The 20,240-nt window shown below is 49.5% G+C and overlaps 1 protein-coding gene across 2 annotated transcripts in view; it reads right to left on the bottom strand.

Annotated features, from left to right (window-relative positions):
• Positions 1 to 10,735: 10,735 nt before the first annotated feature.
• Positions 10,736 to 20,240, bottom strand: part of GJA5 (gap junction protein alpha 5) — a 135,701-nt gene continuing 126,196 nt past the window's right edge. For both annotated transcript variants that reach the window (XM_063956701.1, XM_063956702.1), the window contains exon 2: positions 10,736 to 12,017. In XM_063956701.1, coding sequence (XP_063812771.1) covers positions 10,897 to 11,997 — 1,101 coding nt within the window. In that variant the 5' untranslated portion in view covers positions 11,998 to 12,017 and the 3' untranslated portion in view covers positions 10,736 to 10,896. The remainder of the gene's footprint in view (positions 12,018 to 20,240) is intronic.

Raw genomic sequence — 20,240 nt, forward strand, 5'->3', positions numbered from 1 at the left:
GCCCGCTGCTGTGTGTGTGTCAGGGGAGGAGAGAACAGCGTGCGCTTCTCCTCCCTCTTTGTACTCAGTCCGGTGGCGGCGTGTTTCAGCTGTCAGGGCAGGGAGGAGAGTGCAGCTGTGTCCGGCGGCAGTGGCGTGTAGGATCTCAAACCAGCCGACGGTACGTGACCCAATCAGAGCTTGCGGACCGGCAGCCAATCAGGAGCCGCCGCTGCCGGTCCGCGAACTCTGATTGGCTCACAAACCGGCGGCTGGTTTTAGGTCCTACACGCCGCCACCCAACATAGCTGCGCTCTCCTACCTGCGTGGCCCCTGACAGCTGAGACACGCCACCACTGGACTGAGCACTAAGGGGCAGGGGAGGTGCACGCTGCACTCTCCTCACCTGACACACACACACACACACACACACACACACACACACACACACACACACACTAGCGGTGAGCAGCACAGTGGAGTGGAGGGCATGTGTGGGGCAATGTGTATCTGGCAATATGTATCTGGCACTGTGGGGCAATGTTTATCTGGCACTGTGGGGGCAATGAGTATCTGGCACTGTGGGGCAATGTTTATCTGGCACTGTGGGGCAATCTGTATCTGGCACTGCACTATTGCCAGCATATGTGTATCAGGTCCCATTTTAATTGGCCACGCCCTGTGTGGCAAGTGGCCACACCCATTTCTTGGAGCGCGCGTACCACTAAGGGGCACATCTACTGGGGGCATATCTACTGGGTCATAACTACTGGGGGCATACCTACTGGGACATAACTACTGGGGGCATACCTACTGGGACATAACTACTGGGGGGCAGGCTAATTTTTAAGTTGATAATTTTTGTATGGCCCCCGAAGAATTTTATAAATATCCAAATGGCCCTTGGTAGAAAAAAGGTTCCCCACTCCTGGTCTGGAGCATGGGTCTTTAACCTGCGACCCTCCAGCTGCTGTGGAATTACACATCACAGCATGCTCTGCCTCAGTTTTAGCATGCCTTAATAGCAAAACTGTGGCATGGCATGCTGGGATGTAGGTAGTTCCACAGCAGCTGGAGGGCTGCAGGTTGAAGACCCATGGTCTAGAGATTGTACAATACCAGCAGCAATTACCTTAGCCTGGCGTTAGTCTAGAGCTTGTACAATACCATCAGCGATTTAGCCCAACCTTGCGTTACTTGTGACACCCCATCAGAGTTGCCACGGACATTTAACTTATTTCTGCGCCCTTTTTCCCCCTCTACAAAATACAGCCTGGCTAAATACTTTGAGACTTCAGCAAGGAAAGGGTTAAGAACATTTTCTATGCTATAGCTGTCATGCGCTTGGACAGTTAACAGCCGTGTGCCGAGTCTGTTGGCAGTTGGGCGGCGGCCATCTTAGGAGGATGAGCAGAGTGAAACAGGACCTAGGAGCAGAAGGTGCTGAGCTGATTTGGTGGTGTACATGGTGACCAAAGGAGACTCCTTACCTGATCTTCAATAAATCAGAGTCCAGCAGCTGACAAAGAGAGTGTCTATGGAGTGGTGAGCAGACTACGTCAGCCCTGAGGCAAAATAGCCACTTCTAGTGAGATCCAGGAGCCCCATTGCAGACTATACATTCTCACACTCCCCGTCACAGACTCCCTGGTATACAAGAGATCACAGTTTTATACAGTAAATTAGCCAGTTTCTATAGTAATAACACCCTTTATGAGACTGATAAGAGCCATCAAATAGCAGTAAGCACCTCTGTGCAGAAGCAGACAGTCATGTGCCGCAGTTTTCTCAGCACACAGCCAGAACTTTGTAGCGCAGTAAAGAACAATACTGTCCCTTTTCCACTAGCTCAAAAAACACGGGTAAATGCACGGGGGCGCGCATTTACCCGTGTTTTTTGCAAGTGGAAAAGGGTAAACCCGGATCAAGTGACCCGTGAATCCTACCCGGCTATTTACCTGGGTAGGACACGGGAATGATCCGGGTAGGGTTGTAGTGTAAACGGGAGCCGTGTCGATGCGACACGGCTCCCATTTACACTGTATGGAAGGGCGGCGCTGGGAGATCATGTGATCTCCCTGCGCCGCCCCTGCCGCGTCACTAGAAGCGTCACCAACCCGGCATATGCCGGGTTGTGACTGCTGATGGGAAAGGGGCCGAGCACGGGTCGCAGCAGGGGGCAGCTCCCGTGTCAGGCTCCCGGCTGCGACCCGTGCTCGTAAGTGGAAAAGGGGTAACTTACACAGACAGCTTAAAGGATTCAGGACTCAATATCACAGGGGCTTGCAGCTGATGTACTGCTCCCAGTCAGACAGTGTACATGTAACAATTGAGTACAGTAACCTTTTTGGAGTACAGGTCAGTAACCCTGTTTCACCACCTATTCATTGCAAGCCCTTCCAGAGATAGAGAGACTGCTCATAACAGGGACAGAGACACCTTAGCTGCCTATATTGCATTTAAGGATGAGTCAGGATTAAGTGGCACAGTTGTAAACCTACTTATTGCCTGACACAGCCATGTGGATATCGCAGAGAGCCTCCTTTAAGAAAATAGCACCTACAGTACAATCAGTAAATATTACATCCAGACTAGCAAAATAGACTCACAGTTGCCTAAAAATAGTGTGCTGCATCATATTAGAAGTTGCAAAACTGCCTGGTTGGACAGAACCTGCTACACTTCATTTGTTGTAATCCATCCATTGCTACCTTCATCCAAGACTTGTATTAACTATTCTCAGGATATAACTTTCCTAGAAAGGTGCACTATACTCAATGTAGCTAGCTACAAAACTAAAGGTTTTTACGGGGCCCCAATTATAAGAGTATTTTCAGGTGATTGCTTAAAACTGTATATTAGTGTGTGTAAGGATTGTCAAATGTGGATATTGTTTCTTGTGCTTTATTGTTCTTTGCATGAAAATGGTATGTGACTAGCATAGACATTGAGGTTAATCTAAATTGCCATTATATGAGATAATCTCAAATTTCTACAGCTGAGAAAAACTTATAGCAGTGTTTCAGTAGAATAAAAATTCATATAGAGAAATTGTGTAATCAATGCCTGTGTGCAATATATCCTGAACTATATTGTAAGTTGCTGGTGAAACTTATGCCTGTTAGAAGCTACAGACACTAGGTCCAGGTGAGGAACACCAGAAAAGATAAAGTCAGAGGCGGATTGGCCATAGGGCTTACAGGGAAGATTCCCGGTGGGCCGACGCACCCGTGGGGCCTTTTTTGTTTGAGGACATGTGGTCCTTTTTATAGACATAATGAATAAGATGCAAAATAATTTGCATATATGAAAATGACTTTGCCACTTAGCCTGTGATTGCAGATGATCTAGTGTATGCTCTGTCTGCCTGCTTGGCTGACATATAAGATTGAGTGAATAGTGATTGGGATACGGTTGGTGTAATAAGCAAGAAATTATATACTTCTAAAGAATGATATAGTTTCCTAAATTCTGAAGGTGTATCAAATAATGTGCTCATAATATTTAATTTTATTTATTTTTAACTCCCCCCTTGGTGCTGGACATGCCCACTATCTGGAAAGTCTTGGGGAGAGGGTGATGCTGCCATGGCCCATGGCTAGACCTTACACCTCTGGTGCTGCCCATGTGGGGCCACTATTACAAATTTTTCCAGGGCCGCTTTTTGTTCCCAATCCGCCCCTGGATAAAGTAACACATTAAACCAGAGGGTTAGACTTCCTAATACTTACCTGTAAATTGTTGACTTCAGTGATACCTACTTTAGGTTGTCACATACTCTAGAACTTGTACAATACCAGCAGCAATTAGCTCAGCCTGGCATTAGTCTAGAGCTTGTACAATACCAGCAGCAATTAGCCCAACCGGGCGTTAGTCTAGAACTTGTACAATACCAGCAGCACTTAGCTCAGCCTGGCGTTAGTCTAGTGCTTGTACAATATAAGCAGCAATTAGTTCAGCCTGGCGTTAGTCTAGAGCTTGTACAAAACCAGCATTAATTAGCTCAGCCTGGCGTTAGTCTCGAGCAGTGATTCCCAAACTTAGCGCTCAAGGACCCCCAACAGATCACGTTTCCAAGGTCTCCCCACAGAATCACAAGTGAAATAATTAGCTCCACATGTGAAACTTTTAAAATGAGTAATGAATACACCTGTGCACCTGCAAGGTGACCTGGAAAACATGAACTGTTGGGGATCCTTGAGGATGGATTTTGGGAAAAACTGGTCAAGAGCTTGTATAATATCATCAGCTGCATCTTCGCAGGTTTACTACAGGCAGGGGTGTATCTACCCATTGGCCAGGATGGCACTCGCCAGGGGCGCCAGGCAAGGAGGGGGCGCCGCCTGGCGGTGCCACCCACGGCCAAAGGGTAGTCTATTTTGAGTCTGATTACAAGTGCGGAGCTGTCGGACACTAGTCTGATCACTAGTGCAGTGCGGTGCTGACAGACACCGACAGTAACAGACTCTCACCCAGAGCCGGCCCTAGCCAATAGGCATTATAGACAAATGCCTAAGGCATCTAGAATGCCCAGGGGCATCCATTCCCAAGGCTAGGGCCAGCTGTGTTATCGCAGCCAGCCAGGAGGAGAGAGGAGAGTTAGGACGGAGGCTGCAGCAGCACACAGAGCCGAATCTCTGCTCACACAGGCAGGAAGTGACTGAGCACAGACGGCAGCTGCAGAGGAAGCCAGACACTGAACCTGCGGAGCCAGGACCCTGCCCCAGCACTGCAGCATCACAGCACAAAGGTAAGATAGGGATGGGAAAACGGGGGACTTACGGGAGAGGAAGGTGGCTAATAACACTGCTATGGGTGGGGGGAGACCTATGAGGAGTGGGGGAAAGGGGGTAATGACGCTACTATGTGGGAGTGGGAGACCTATGGGGAGTGGGGGAAGGGGGGTAATGACACTACTATGTGGGAGTTTGAGACCTATGAGGAGTGGGGGAAAGGGGGTAATGACACTGCTATGTGGGAGTGGGAGACCTATGGGGAGTGGGGGAAGGGGGGTAATAATACTGCTATGGGGGGGGAGACCTATGAGGAGTGGGGGAAGGGGGTAATGACACTGCTATGGGGGGGGAGACCTATGAGTGGGGGAAGGGGGGTAATGACACTGCTATGGGGGGGAGACCTATGGGGAGTGGGGGAAGGGGGTAATGACACTGCTATGGGGGGGAGACCTATGAAGAGTGGGGGAAGGGGGTAATGACACTGCTATGGGGGGGGAGACCTATGAGGAGTGGGGGAAGGGGGGTAATGACACTGCTATGGGGGGGAGACTTATGGGGAGTGGGGGAAGGGGGTAATGACACTACTATGGGGGGGAGACCTATGAGGAGTGGGGGAAGGGGGTAATGACACTGCTATGTGGGAGTGGGAGACCTATGGGGAGTGGGGGAAAGGGGGTAATGACACTGCTATGTGGGAGTGGGAGACCTATGAGGAGTGGGGGAAGGGGGTAATGACACTGCTATGTGGGAGACCTATGAGGAGTGGGGGAAAGGGGGTAATGACACTGCTATGTGGGAGTGGGAGACCTATGAGGAGTGGGGGAAAGGGGGTAATGACACTGCTATGTGGGAGTGGGAGACCTATGGGGAGTGGTGGAAGGGGGGTAATGACACTGCTATGTGGGAGTGGGAGACCTATGGGGAGTGGGGGAAGGGGGTAATGACACTGCTATGTGGGAGACCTATGAGGAGTGGGGGAAAGGGGGTAATGACACTGCTATGTGGGAGTGGGAGACCTATGAGGAGTGGGGGAAAGGGGGTAATGACACTGCTATGTGGGAGTGGGAGACCTATGGGGAGTGGGGGAAGGGGGGTAATGACACTGCTATGTGGGAGTGGGAGACCTATGGGGAGTGGGGGAAGGGGGGTATTGACACTGCTATGGGGGGGAGACCTATGAGGAGTGGGGGAAGGGGGGTAATGACACTGCTATGGGGGAGTGGGAGACCTATGGGGAGTGGGGGAAGGGGGGTAATGACACTGCTATGTGGGAGTGGGAGACCTATGGGGAGTGGGGGAAGGGGGGTAATGACACTGCTGTGTGGGAGTGGGAGACCTATGGGGAGTGGGGGAAGGGGGTAATGACACTGCAATGGGGGGAAGACCTATGGGGAGTGGGGGAAGGGGGTAATGACACTGCTATGTGGGATGGGAGACCTATGGGAAGGGGGGTAATGACACTGCTATGGGGGGGAGACCTATGGTAAGTGGGGGAAGGGGGGTAATAACACTGCTATGTGGGATGGGAGACCTATGGGGAGTGGGGGAAGGGGGGTAATGACACTGCTATGTGGGGGAGACCTATGGGGAGTGGGGGAAGGGGGTAATGACACTGCTATGGGGGGAGACTTTGTAAGGAGTGGGTGAACGGGGTAATGACACTGCTATGTGGGATGGGAGACCTATGGGGAGTGGGGAAAGGGGGTAATTACACTGCTATGAGGGGGAGAACTATGGCAAGTGGGGGCACAGGGGAATATGACACTGTTATTGGGGGGAGACATGGGGGTGTAGGAGCAGCTGATAACACTGCTATGGGGGTGGAGCATGAGGCAGAGACACATTGGGAGTGGGGGCTCGGGGGGCTAATCGCTCTGCTATGGGGGAGGGGGCATAGGCATGCACACGGTGGGTGGCATGTGTGCACAGGCACACCCTGATGTTGGGCACCCCCCACATGCCCAGTCAGAATATTTAATATAGAACCAGCCCTGGCCAGCACTTACTGACTAATTCCACATAATACACACTATGCAGTCACAATGTGCGGGTACCATCTCTTCCCGACTCCCATTGTGACACTGTCTGCCGTGATTCCTAACCTGCCAATGGTGCGGACACCGCATACCAGGAGAAGGTTCTGTGTGTGAGCTGTACTGGCTGATAGGGGGAGATCTGTCTCAGGGGGATGGGGGAATCTTCTATATTGGGAGGAGGGGGCTATTCTGTGTAAGGGAGATAATGTGTCTGAGAGGAAGGGGATCCCTGGACTAGCGGGAAATAATCTGTCTGAGGGAGCAAGGTGCAGGTGTGAGAGATGGAAAGTGGGAGTGAGGTGCAGGAGAGATGGAAGCTGGGACCAAGGTACAGGTGTGGGGGATGGAAGGTGGGAGCGAGGTGTATGGGAGATAGAAGGTGTGACCAAGGTACAGGTGTGGGGGATGGAAGGTGGGAGTGAAGAAGAGGTGTGAGAGATGGAAGGTGGGAGCGAGGTGCAGGGGAGATGGAAGGTGGGAGTGAGGTGCAGGGGAGATGGAAGTTGGGAGCGAGGTGCAGGGGAGATGGAAGGTGGGAGTGAGGTGCAGGGGAGATGGAAGGTGGGAGCGAGGTGCATGGGAGATGGAAGGTGGGAGTGAAGAAGAGGTGTGAGAGATGGAGGGTGGAAGTGAAGTGCAGGGGAGATGGAAGGTGGGAGTGAGGTGCAGAGGAGATGGAAGGTGGGAGTGAAGAAGAGGTGTGAGAGATGGAAGGTGGGAGCGAGGTGCAGGGGAGATGGAAGGTGGGAGCGAGGTGCAGGGGAGATGGAAGGTGGGAGCGAGGTGCAGGGGAGACGGAAGGTGGGAGTGAAGAAGAGGTGTGAGAGATGGAGGGTGGAAGTGAAGTGCAGGTGTGATGTGAGAGATGGAAGGAGGGAGCAAGGTACAGGTGTGAGACATGGAAGGTGGGAGTGAAGTGTAGGGGACATGGAAGGTGGTACCAAGGTTCAGGTGTGGGAGATGGAAGGTGGGAGCGAGGTGCAGGGGAGATAGAAGGTGGGAGCGAGGTGCAGGGGAGATGGAAGGTGGGTGTGAAGAAGAGGTGTGAGAGATGGAAGGTGGGAGCGAGGTGCAGGGGAAATGGAAGGTGGGAGTGAAGACGAGGTTTGAGAAATGGAAGGTGGGAGTGAAGTGCAGGGGAGATGGAAGGTGGGAGCGAGGTGCAGGGGAGATGGACGGTGGGAGTGAATAAGAGGTGTGAGAGATGGAAGGTGGGAGCAATGTGCGGGGGAGACGGAAGCTGGGAGAGAAAACGAGGTTTGAGAAATGGAAGGTGGGAGCGAGGTGCAGGGGAGATGGAAGGTGGGAGCGAGGTGCAGGGGAGATGGAAGGTGGGAGCGAGGTGCAGGGGAGATGGACGGTGGGAGTGAATAAGAGGTGTGAGAGATAGAAGGTGGGAGCAATGTGCGGGGGAGACGGAAGGTGGGAGAGAAAACGAGGTTTGAGAAATGGAAGGTGGGAGCGAGGTGCAGGGGAGATGGAAGGTGGGAGCGAGGTGCAGGGGAGATGGAAGGTGGGAGCGAGGTGCAGGGGAGACGGAAGGTGGGAGTGAAAACGAGGTTTGAGAAATGGAAGGTGGGAGCGAGGTGCAGGGGAGATGGAAGGTGGGAGCGAGGTGCAGGGGAGATGGAAGGTGGGAGCGAGGTGCAGGGGAGATGGAAGGTGGGAGCGAGGTGCAGGGGAGACGGAAGGTGGGAGTGAAGAAGAGGTGTGAGAGATGGAAGGTGGAAGTGAAGTGCAGGTGTGATGTGAGAGATGGAAGGAGGGAGCAAGGTACAGGTGTGAGACATGGAAGATGGGAGTGAAGTGTAGGGGGCATGGAAGGTGGTACCAAGGTTCAGGTGTGGGAGATGGAAGGTGGGAGCGAGGTGCAGGGGAGATAGAAGGTGGGAGCGAGGTGCAGGGGAGATGGAAGGTGGGTGTGAAGAAGAGGTGTCAGAGATGGAAGGTGGGAGCGAGGTGCAGGGGAGATGGAAGGTGGGAGTGAAGACGAGGTTTGAGAAATGGAAGGTGGGAGTGAAGTGCAGGGGAGATGGAAGGTGGGAGCGAGGTGCAGGGGAGATGGACGGTGGGAGTGAATAAGAGGTGTGAGAGATAGAAGGTGGGAGCAATGTGCGGGGGAGACGGAAGGTGGGAGAGAAAACGAGGTTTGAGAAATGGAAGGTGGGAGCGAGGTGCAGGGGAGATGGAAGGTGGGAGCGAGGTGCAGGGGAGATGGAAGGTGGGAGCGAGGTGCAGGGGAGATGGAAGGTGGGAGCGAGGTGCAGGGGAGACGGAAGGTGGGAGTGAAAACGAGGTTTGAGAAATGGAAGGTGGGAGCAAGGTGCAGGGGAGATGGAAGGTGGGAGCGAGGTGCAGGGTAGATGGAAGGTGGGAGCGAGGTGCAGGGGAGATGGAAGGTGGGAGTTAAGAAGAGGTGTGGGAGGTGGAAGGTGGGAGCGAGGTGCAGGGGAGATGGAACGTAAGAGCGAGGTGCAGGGGAGATGGAAGGTGGGAGCGAGGTGCAGGGGAGATGGAAGGTGGGAGTGAAGAAGAGGTGTGGGAGATGGAAGGTGGGAGTGAGGTACAGGTGTGATGTGAGAGATGGAAGGAGGGAGTGAGGTACTTGGGTGATAGAGGGAGGAAATGAGAGGTGCAGGGGGGGTGAGACTGAGAGATGGAATGAGGGACTGAAAACTCCAGGGCTAAAGAGGAACAGAGGGCATGAGAGGTGCAAGGGGGTAAGTAAGGGAAGGAGGAAGTTCAGGCAGGGGTGACATATGAGACATTAAGGTATTTGGTATCCCGGCGGTTGGAAAGCTGACGCCAGCATCCCGAAACTGCTCGGAATGCTGATGCTGGCATCCCAACATAGATAGCGATGCAGAATGCCAAAATCCGTATCGAGCTGTTGCCAAAGTCTCCACTGGCAAGCCGTGTGGGAGGGTTAGGGTTAGGCTGTGAGGGTTAGGCTGCAGGGAGGGAGATTAGGAAGGGTGGGTTAGGGTTAGGCACCACTGAAGAGGCTGGGGGGGGGGGGGGCGGGTTAGGGTCAGGCTGTGGGAAAGGTGGGTTAGGGGGGAGGGATGGTGTAACGTGAATACGAGACACTACTGTGCAGTGTAATGTGAATACGGGACACTATTGTGAGGCATAATATGAATTGGAAGTACGATTGTGTCCACACCCTTCCCCACAATTCAAATGTGTGTAGGAGGAAGGTGTGTGTGTGTGTGTGGGGGGGGGGGGGGTGCCAGCCCCTTATTTTGCCTGGGGCGCTCGGACCCCTAGATACACCCCTGACTACAGGTGTACATTTCCCCCCCTGTTCGGCGCATCTGTGATTACATCCAATAGCTAATTAAAATATGAACAAAAAATGATTATGCATTTCTTACATTTTGACCAACCTGATGTGTTTTGAACACAGATTAACATTAAGATTAGCGCAGCAAGATTAACATCAAGTAAATCACCCTCAAAGGGCATAAGTAAAAGTCAAGTCAAAGGGTGGCAATTAAATTCTCCCCGATGTACCGCAGTGCGCAGTTAGATAAGCTAAGACCATAAACCATAATAAGCGCCAAAGTGTGTGGCCGGACATTGCATTGATGTCTGGTGGCACATCGTAGTGACCAGAATTCCAACCTAAGACTAGTTCTTAAACAATAGTTAAGAAAAAAAACTAATTAAAAAAAAACATTTTATAGTTTTGTTTTTAATAAAATATTTTGTTTGCATATTTAAAATAAATACTATCAAAAATGTAAAAGTTGAACAAATTTCCACTACACACAAATATTGACCCTTTTAAAATAACTTTTTAAATGGCCATTTTGCTTTCCATTAATAAAAAAAGAGTTGTTACTGCATCTGCCAAAAACAGAACCGTTATAGCCAATTATCTTGTGAACCAAACAACGGAAGACTTAATCATCTGTTGTAATATCAACCACTGTAAACGTTTGCACTTGCTAAGTGTTCTAGTAACGTTTGTGAAATGCGTAGGAAAAATTCTCTTTATTGCTTTTTGACACAACATTTTAAGGCACAAATGACAGTAAAAAAAAATGAATTCTCATTATTACACCCCATAATTGATAGTTTCTATTGCCATATAAATACGAAATAATTGGAAAGGAGTCCTGCTAAAATCCCCATATAGATTACACGGCCAGGTCATCTGAACGAGCTTTGCTGCTAGTACGGCTGGTCTTGCTCAAGCGACGGCCATTTTGGCAATACCCATTGGGCATGTGGTGGGGGACAGAGTGGTTGCCCACTGGAGCGTTCTGTGCATAGTTTATGTGGATGAATTGTCCTTGTCCACCAATGTCATCTTCACTTTTGACCATTTCGGTGGCGAAATTGACCGTGTTCTGCTGAGATGCCAAAGTGTTATTGAAAGGGCTTCCAAACTTACCCTTATTACTGCTCAAGCATTGATTAAAATCTGGAGGGGGTGTGCAGCTCCGGGACCGGTTCTCCGGCTCTATTGTAGCCACCCGTACAGCACTGGCACTTTTTGCAGAAGACTTCGATATATTTTGCTTTAGTTTTTTCCATGACAAATAGTACAGCTCAACAAGACTAAGGAGAAGCGAGAGGACTGCCACCGCCAACATAAATATGATGAAAACGTTCTTCTCGGTGGGCCGTGACACATAGCAGTTCACAGGATGCGGGCAAGGACTCCTTTTACATATATATAGGGTTTCCAAAAAGATCCCATAGAGCATATATTGTCCAACAATAAAAGCTACCTCCATGGCGGTGCGGATGAGGATACTGCACACGTAGGTGTTCAACAGACTTCCTTGAAGCCTGATCTTCCCGCTCACCTCATCCCTATACGGAAGTTCAAGTTTTTCGGATGGGTATTTCTGCTGATGGAAAGTGGTGTCTTCACTCATATCCTGTTTGGATTTCATTTCCTCTTCCCTGAGTTTCTTTTTTTCCTCTATTCGGACAGTGTGCATGGCATGTCCCATGTACAGTAGAGATGGGGTGGAGACAAAGATTATCTGGAGAACCCAAAATCGGATGTGGGAGATGGGGAACGCTTTGTCGTAGCAGACGTTCTCGCAACCAGGTTGGGTGGTGTCGCACATAAAGTCCGATTGCTCGTCTCCCCAGGAGGACTCCGCTGCTGTGCCTAGAACCAGCATCCGGAAGATGAAGAGGATGGTCAGCCATACTTTCCCCACCACCGTGGAATGCTTCTGTACTTCTTCTAAGAACTCTCCTAGAAAAGTCCAGTCTCCCATTGCGCTGTATCTCACTCACTCTGTGGAAATGATAAGAAATAATTACTATCGTCGTATTGCTACACAAAATATTTTATTTATATAGATTAAATGATATAACAATGCAGTTATAGCAACAATACTAAATGTATATTGAAGGCCTTTGACAATTTGCCTTCATTTATGCACAGCTTTGTTATTGACAAACAACATGTAAAACTCACCAGCTCCCGTACAGTGAGAAAACTATTGTTTAGATTGTTGCTTTGTGCGAATAATAGACATAGAGGAACTTGTGTAGCCATTTGTCATTAGTCAATAACATTGCTACTTGTTACCATATCATGTTTAGATTGAGGGGGGTAGCAGGAGGGGGAGGACTTTACAGTGCAGACAGAGCTCAAAGGGGCATTCCAAAGCCTCTCTGCTCACCATATCATGTGACTGTGGTTGCCGTGGTGATTACACAACACCATGCAAAACTATGCATAATTTTAAATATTATTAAAAGCAACCTGAAGAAACAAGCCAAGGCAAAATGGTATCTACGAAGCTTGTTCTTATAGACTGCCCACAGTAATGTATATTAACAAAAAAACCCTATTTTTAATTGCAATGCTCCTCTAGTAATATTAAATTGTAAATCATCATATCATTTGTGATGTAGGGAAACCTTTTCTGTCTGTGTATTGGTTTGGTAGTTATTTCATGTTTAACCTGACTTTCTATATTGGTGAATTCTAAGTTATCTTTATTGCATCTTTATTACATCTCTCTATACCTGAAAGGCCTAATTTACACAAGAGAGAAAAACACGTTCTGTAAATGAAATCAAAGTCTCATTCAGCATCACTTAACTTCTGAATTTTGATATGTTTAATATTTGAGCTATTAAGAGAATAAGATCCCAGCTACTCACTGGAAAATAATCTGTAAGAGGCCTTACAAATAATAGGATGCTTAACGGCACTCCGGCTAATCTCTCCTTTATTTTAATGGAATCTTAATGACAGTTAAGTAGGATTTGGCAAGCCCTTGTAAATAAGGTAGTAAATTTTAATGATAGCTCCTTAATCACAGCCGTTGCTTAACGGTCAGCTCCCATTCCCAATTACAGTCAGTAGGCAAGTACGTATACCGTATATTGTTTTGTGGCCCTTTAGGATATGATATGCATTTACATTAGGTTTAAAATTAACTCTAGACCATAGTAGCCAATCAGACACTGGCTTTCATTGCCTAACCAGCGCTACAAAGATAAAAGCTAATTACTGGTTGGTTGCTGCAAATTTTGCACCTTAATGCCTAGGTGCAGATTCGGTTAGAGGCGGGTGGAATCACACAGTCTGTTTCTAGGGTGCATCAGTTTATCCTTCTTGCCCCAGGAGCTAACATATCTAGTTACAGTACGGATTATAAAAGTATGTTTTTTACTACAACAATCTATTGGGAAGTTTCCTATTTGCTTATAAAGTTTAATTAATTATACGCAAACGCCATTTGCTTCAGGTTCATGACGCTGTGCTGGAGCAGATTAGACTTGGCTCCAGTCACTGAGGAAAAGCAGACAGTGCTGGAAGAGTCTCCGGGGGCAGGCTGCACGAAACCAGAGTGAGGTAACCGGGGAATTCCCCCTCTAGTGATGGCAGTGGGGCTCCTGCAGGACCACGCCTCCTGTATGTGAAGCCACACCTCCTTTTCCGGGTGTCTCACGGCCGTACCAGGTGTCACAGAACAGTGGGCCTGATAAAGAGGCCACTCAATGCCGACGTTCACGTAGCTTAGCGATTATTTGCCGCTGCGCACGCACGAGAAATATTCAGAAAACCCAGACAGCGCATGCGTCACTCTGAGCGTATGCACAAAGCTGCTATTGCCATTGCGTCCGATGGTATTAAAAAAAAATATCAACCAGGAAATCGATGGGCGATCCTGGGCGGTGACTGGGAGGAGGCCTGAAGTGAAATCAAACATTAGCCACGTGTTATAGGAATGTGGTGGGCATGTCAGTGATAGCGGCTGCATTCTGAGATGCACAGCCGTAGTCACAGAGGCCATACTCGGACGGAGAAACTGCACCTGTCATACGGCAAGTGTTTATCGTGAACATGATGGTGCACTGATGGTCAAGTGTCAAGCTCTTTCAGTGTTCGCTTCTCTGAATCTACCTCCTCTTCGCTACCTCTTTCAGTTGGAGTACCGCAAGGCTCAGTCTTAGGTCCTCTGCTTTTCTCTGTCACGATCCGGGTATCTGGACGCCATTTCTTACCCATCAGATGCCTCCTAAGGCTGGCTCAGCGCTCCAGGACCGGATCCCATCTGTTATCCTAATGTTCACATTCCTGCATCCTCTCCTGTCTCTCTGAGACGCTGTCACAGTAACGCCTTATTACATCTGGCATGGCGTCTCCCGCGGCCTCCGCCGCCGTCCCTGAGCTTCTGCATGCAGAGTGTCAGAGTGGCGATTACGTCAGCCGCGGCCTCCGCTGTGTCCGCGTGGTTGGATGTGCACTTGTCAGCCTGGCGTCTCCTGTCTCCAGTGGCCGGCGCCGCCATTACTGTTTTCATTACCACATGGATTACAAACCAAACTTCCCTCCAAGTGTCTGCATGGGCGCAGCCATCTTGGATTCTGTCAGCTGATCATTTCCTCCAATCTGTTGTCAGTATTGTTAATCTGCATAATTGCCTAGCCAATCCCTTCCTTGCTGCAGGTATAAATACACTGTGCCTGAGCAAGGAAGGCGTCAGTGCTTTGGTTGTCAAACCTAGTTCCTGTTTGTCTCTCTCCTGTGATTGTCTTCCAGGTTCCAGCTCCTGTCTCAAGACTTCCACCATAGAGACCCGCACCAGCATTCCACCTGCGGTGTAGCCTGACTCTCCAATCCATTGTGGATTCATCTGTTTCCAGCTACAACATTACCTGCTTCCAGCTCAGCTTCCAGCAGAGTACAGCTTCTCTTAAAGGGCCGGTGTCCTTTCTACACTTTACCACTCTCCACCGGTATTATTATTTCTCCGCTCTCAAGTTCTACATTTCAGTTCATATTTCATCGCTCCCAAGTTCATTTATTATTTAACTGGTTCCAGCCAGTATCCACTCCGTGCTAACAACAGTCTGGTTCCAGCCAGTATCCACAGCAGCCGTTTTATCTTCAGCAACCCAGCTTTTCCTGGAACACCAGCTGGTACAATCCTGGGTTATCTCCATTGCTACAGTCGGGCCTGGTAAGGACTTTCCATCTAGAAGATTATAAGAACTATCTCACACTACCAGTGCCCTGTGGCTCCTGCCATCCTGTAGTACCCAGGAACTGTATTTATTCTTTGCTGACTTTTACGTTTTCTTTTACTGCTGCTGTGTTGCGGAGTTGTCATAATAAACATCATTGACTTTTATCCAAGTTGTCGTGGTCACGCCTTCGGGCAGTTATTATTCATGTTACTTACATGTCCAGGGGTCTGATACAACCTCCCAGGTTCCGGTACATCTCAGCCCCTACAACTGAGGCTGCCTCCCGTCAGCTCAGGCCCTCAGTTGTGACAGTAAGCACTGACCTAATGAATCCAGCCGGAGACCAGGATCAAGCGGCCAGGCCAATGCAAGAACTGGCAGCCCGACTAGAACATCAGGAGGCTGCACAGGGCCACATCATCCGCTGTCTCCAGGATCTCTCTACTCGGCTGGATGGGATTCAGACAACTCTCCGTGGATCAGGCGCGTCTGGTGCGTCAACCACAGTGACTCCAGCTATAACCCCACCCACCTTACCCATTTCTGCTCCACGTCTTCATCTTCCAACGCCAGCAAAATTTGACGGATCTCCAAGATTCTGCAGGGGATTTCTCAACCAGTGTGAGATTCAGTTTGAGCTACAACCTGGCAATTTTCCCAGTGACCGTACAAAAATTGCCTACATTATTTCTCTTCTCAGTGGCTCAGCCCTTGATTGGGCATCACCGTTATGGGAGAGGTCCGACACCCTGCTATCTTCCTACACTGCCTTCGTGTCAACATTCAGGCGCATCTTCGACGAGCCAGGCCGGGTAACCTCAGCTTCATCCGAGATTCTCCGTTTACGCCAGGGGTCACGTACTGTAGGACAATATCTGATACAGTTCCAGATCCTGGCATCCGAACTGGCATGGAACGACGAGGCCCTGTATGCTGCATTCTGGCATGGCTTATCTGAGCGTATTAAAGATGAGTTAGCTACCAGAGACTTACCTTCTAAGTTAGATGAGCTAATCTCACTCTGCACGAAAGTTGATTTACGTTTCAGAGAGAGAGCAACTGAGCGTGGAAGATCATCTGCTCCAAAATCTTCTGCTCCTCCTCCTCGTCAACTGTCACCATCTAAAGATGAGCCCATGCAACTTGGCCGTTCCCGTTTAACTCCTGCTGAGCGCCGAAGACGTCTCTCCGAGTCTCTCTGTCTCTATTGTGCAGCTCCGTCTCACACCATTAATGCCTGTCCCAAACGTCCGGGAAACTCCAAATCCTAGCTCGCCAAGGAGAGGGCCGGCTAGGAGTAATGATCTCCTCTCCATCTCCTCAAGATTGTAATCTCCCAGTCTCGCTTCAAGTTGCTCAACGTTATCGGAACGTCATTGCCCTCCTTGATTCCGGAGCAGCTGGGAACTTTATTACCGAAGCCTATGTTAAACGGTGGTCCCTACCCACCGAGAGACTTCCTTCGTCCATTTCTTTAACTGCCGTGGATGGCAGCAAAATTTTTGATGCAGTTATTTCTTTAAGGACTCTACCAGTTCGTCTGAGAGTGGGAGTTCTTCATTCCGAACTTATTTCTTTTTTAGTGATTCCAAGAGCCACACATCCTGTGGTCCTGGGCCTTCCATGGCTCCGTCTTCACAATCCTACAATTGATTGGACGACTACGCAAATCCTGGCATGGGGTTCCTCCTGTGCTGAGACATGTTTGTTTAAAGTATTGCCTGTCTGTTCTTCCTCCCCCAGGTCGTCTGATGTTCCACCTCCTCCATATCAAGATTTCACGGATGTGTTCAGTAAAGCTTCTGCTGATATCCTTCCTCCTCATAGAGAATGGGACTGCCCGATTGATCTCGTTCCAGGGAAGGTTCCACCTCGAGGCCGAACTTATCCGTTGTCTCTGCCTGAGACGCATTCTATGGAGGAATACATTAAAGAGAACCTAGCAAAGGGGTTCATTCGACCTTCTTCTTCCCCAGCCGGCGCAGGCTTCTTTTTTGTAAAAAAGAAAGATGGTGGTCTGCGGCCGTGCATCGACTACAGAGGTTTGAACGACATTACCATCAAGAACCGTTATCCTTTACCCCTGATTACTGAGCTCTTTGACAGAGTTAGCGGAGCTACCATTTTTACAAAGCTGGACTTGAGAGGTGCATACAATCTCATCCGGATCCGTGAGGGTGACGAGTGGAAGACCGCCTTTAACACCCGTGACGGACATTATGAGTACCTCGTCATGCCCTTCGGATTGAGTAATGCTCCAGCTGTCTTCCAGCATTTTGTCAATGAGATCTTCAGAGACATTCTATACCGTCATGTCGTGGTCTATCTAGACGATATCCTCATTTTTGCCAACGATTTAGAGGAACATCGTTTTTGGGTTAAAGAGGTTCTGTCCCGTCTCCGTGTCAATCATCTCTATTGCAAATTAGAGAAATGCGTCTTTGAAGTCAAGTCCATTCCGTTTCTAGGGTACATTGTGTCCGGTTCCGGACTAGAGATGGATCCTGAGAAACTACAAGCAATCCAAAATTGGCCGATACCCTTAACCCTCAAAGGGGTCCAGAGGTTCTTGGGGTTCGCCAACTATTACCGAAAGTTTATACGAGACTTTTCCACCATTGTGGCGCCTATTACTGCTTTCACTAAGAAGGGTGCTAACCCGTCCAAGTGGTCTGAAGAAGCCATGCAAGCATTTCATCTTTTAAAACAAAGGTTCATCTCTGCGCCTGTTCTGAAACAGCCTGACATCGACTCTCCTTTCATCTTAGAGGTGGATGCCTCCTCCGTTGGAGTAGGAGCGGTGTTATCTCAGAGGGCTAAAGATGGCCATTTACACCCTTGCAGTTTCTTCTCCCGGAAGTTCTCCCCAGCTGAGCGCAACTATGCCATTGGCGACCAGGAGTTGCTAGCCATCAAGCTCGCTCTAGAAGAGTGGAGGTATCTGTTGGAGGGAGCTTCTCATTCAATCACCATACTTACAGACCACAAGAACCTTTTATATCTGAAAGGCGCACAATGTCTCAACCCTCGTCAGGCCAGATGGGCACTTTTCTTTTCCAGGTTCGACTTTAAACTCCAGTTCTGTCCGGGCTCTCAGAATCGCAAGGCCGATGCCCTTTCCCGCTCATGGGAGCAAGAAAATGAGTCAGAGTCTTCAGACAAGCATCCTATTATAAATCCGTTGGCATTCTCCACGGTAGGGATGGACTCTACGCCCCCATCAGGGAAAAGTTTTGTGAAACCGATGCTAAGGAAGAAGCTCATGCATTGGGCCCATGCTTCCCGTTTTGCCGGACATACAGGTATCCAAAAAACCCTGGAGTTTATCTCTAGGTCCTATTGGTGGCCAACTCTGAAAAAGGACGTCTTGGAGTTTATTGCATCTTGCCCAAAGTGTGCTCAACATAAGGTATCCCGCCAGTCGCCTGCGGGGCAACTGGTTCCACTATCTGTTCCCCGTCGACCTTGGACCCATTTGTCGATGGATTTTATTACAGATTTACCCATGTGCAACAAGTTCAATACCATCTGGGTGGTAGTTGACCGGTTCACCAAGATGGCACACTTCATTCCTCTCACCGGTCTTCCGTCAGCTTCCAAGTTGGCTCAAGTATTCATACAAGAGATCTTCCGACTCCACGGTCTTCCTGAAGAAATTATCTCAGATCGAGGAGTTCAATTCACAGCCAAATTCTGGCGAAGTTTATGTCAAGTCCTTCAAGTCAAGCTAAAGTTTTCCACGGCTTACCATCCTCAGACCAATGGTCAAACCGAGAGGGTGAATCAGGACTTGGAGGCCTTCCTCCGCATCTATGTGTCCTCCTCTCAAGATGACTGGGTTCAATTACTTCCCTGGGCCGAGTTCTGTCATAACAACCAGTATCATTCTTCATCTGCTTCAACACCATTCTTCACTAACTTTGGATTCCACCCTAAAGTCCCTGAGTTCCAACCGCTTCCAGCAACTTCTGTTCCCGCAGTGGATATCACCTTGCATCAGTTTGCCAATATCTGGAAGAGCGTACGATCAGCTCTGCTCAAGGCATCGTTCAGGTACAAGAAGTTTGCGGATAAGAAGCGTCGAGCAGTTCCTGCTCTCAAGGTGGGTGATCGGGTATGGTTATCCACGAAGAATTTGAGGTTAAGAGTTCCCAGTATGAAGTTTGCACCTCGCTATATCGGTCCTTTCAAGATTGAACAAGTCATCAATCCTGTTGCTTACAGACTTCAGTTGCCTCCCTTCTTAAAAATACCCAGGACATTCCATGTTTCCCTGTTGAAACCGCTGATCTTGAATCGGTTTCATTCCTCACTTCCTCCAACTCCGAAAGTCCAAACTCAACGAGGCGTTGAGTATGAAGTAGCCAAGATCCTGGACTCACGTCACCGTTACGGTCAACTACAGTATCTTATTGACTGGAAGGGTTACGGCCCTGAGGAACGTTCATGGACCAATGCTTCTGATGTCCATGCTCCTGAGATTCCATTCCAAGTTTCCTCAAAAGCCAAAGAAGTGTCCTGGGGCCACTCCTAAAGGGGGGGGTGCTGTCACGATCTGGGTATCTGGACGCCATTTCTTACCCATCAGATGCCTCCTAAGGCTGGCTCAGCGCTCCAGGACCGGATCCCATCTGTTATCCTAATGTTCACATTCCTGCATCCTCTCCTGTCTCTCTGAGACGCTGTCACAGTAACGCCTTATTACATCTGGCATGGCGTCTCCCGCGGCCTCCGCCGCCGTCCCTGAGCTTCTGCATGCAGAGTGTCAGAGTGGCGATTACGTCAGCCGCGGCCTCCGCTGTGTCCGCGTGGTTGGATGTGCACTTGTCAGCCTGGCGTCTCCTGTCTCCAGTGGCCGGCGCCGCCATTACTGTTTTCATTACCACATGGATTACAAACCAAACTTCCCTCCAAGTGTCTGCATGGGCGCAGCCATCTTGGATTCTGTCAGCTGATCATTTCCTCCAATCTGTTGTCAGTATTGTTAATCTGCATAATTGCCTAGCCAATCCCTTCCTTGCTGCAGGTA

The sequence above is a fragment of the Pseudophryne corroboree genome, chromosome 2, assembly GCF_028390025.1.
Source record: "Pseudophryne corroboree isolate aPseCor3 chromosome 2, aPseCor3.hap2, whole genome shotgun sequence".
NCBI lineage: Eukaryota > Metazoa > Chordata > Amphibia > Anura > Myobatrachidae > Pseudophryne > Pseudophryne corroboree.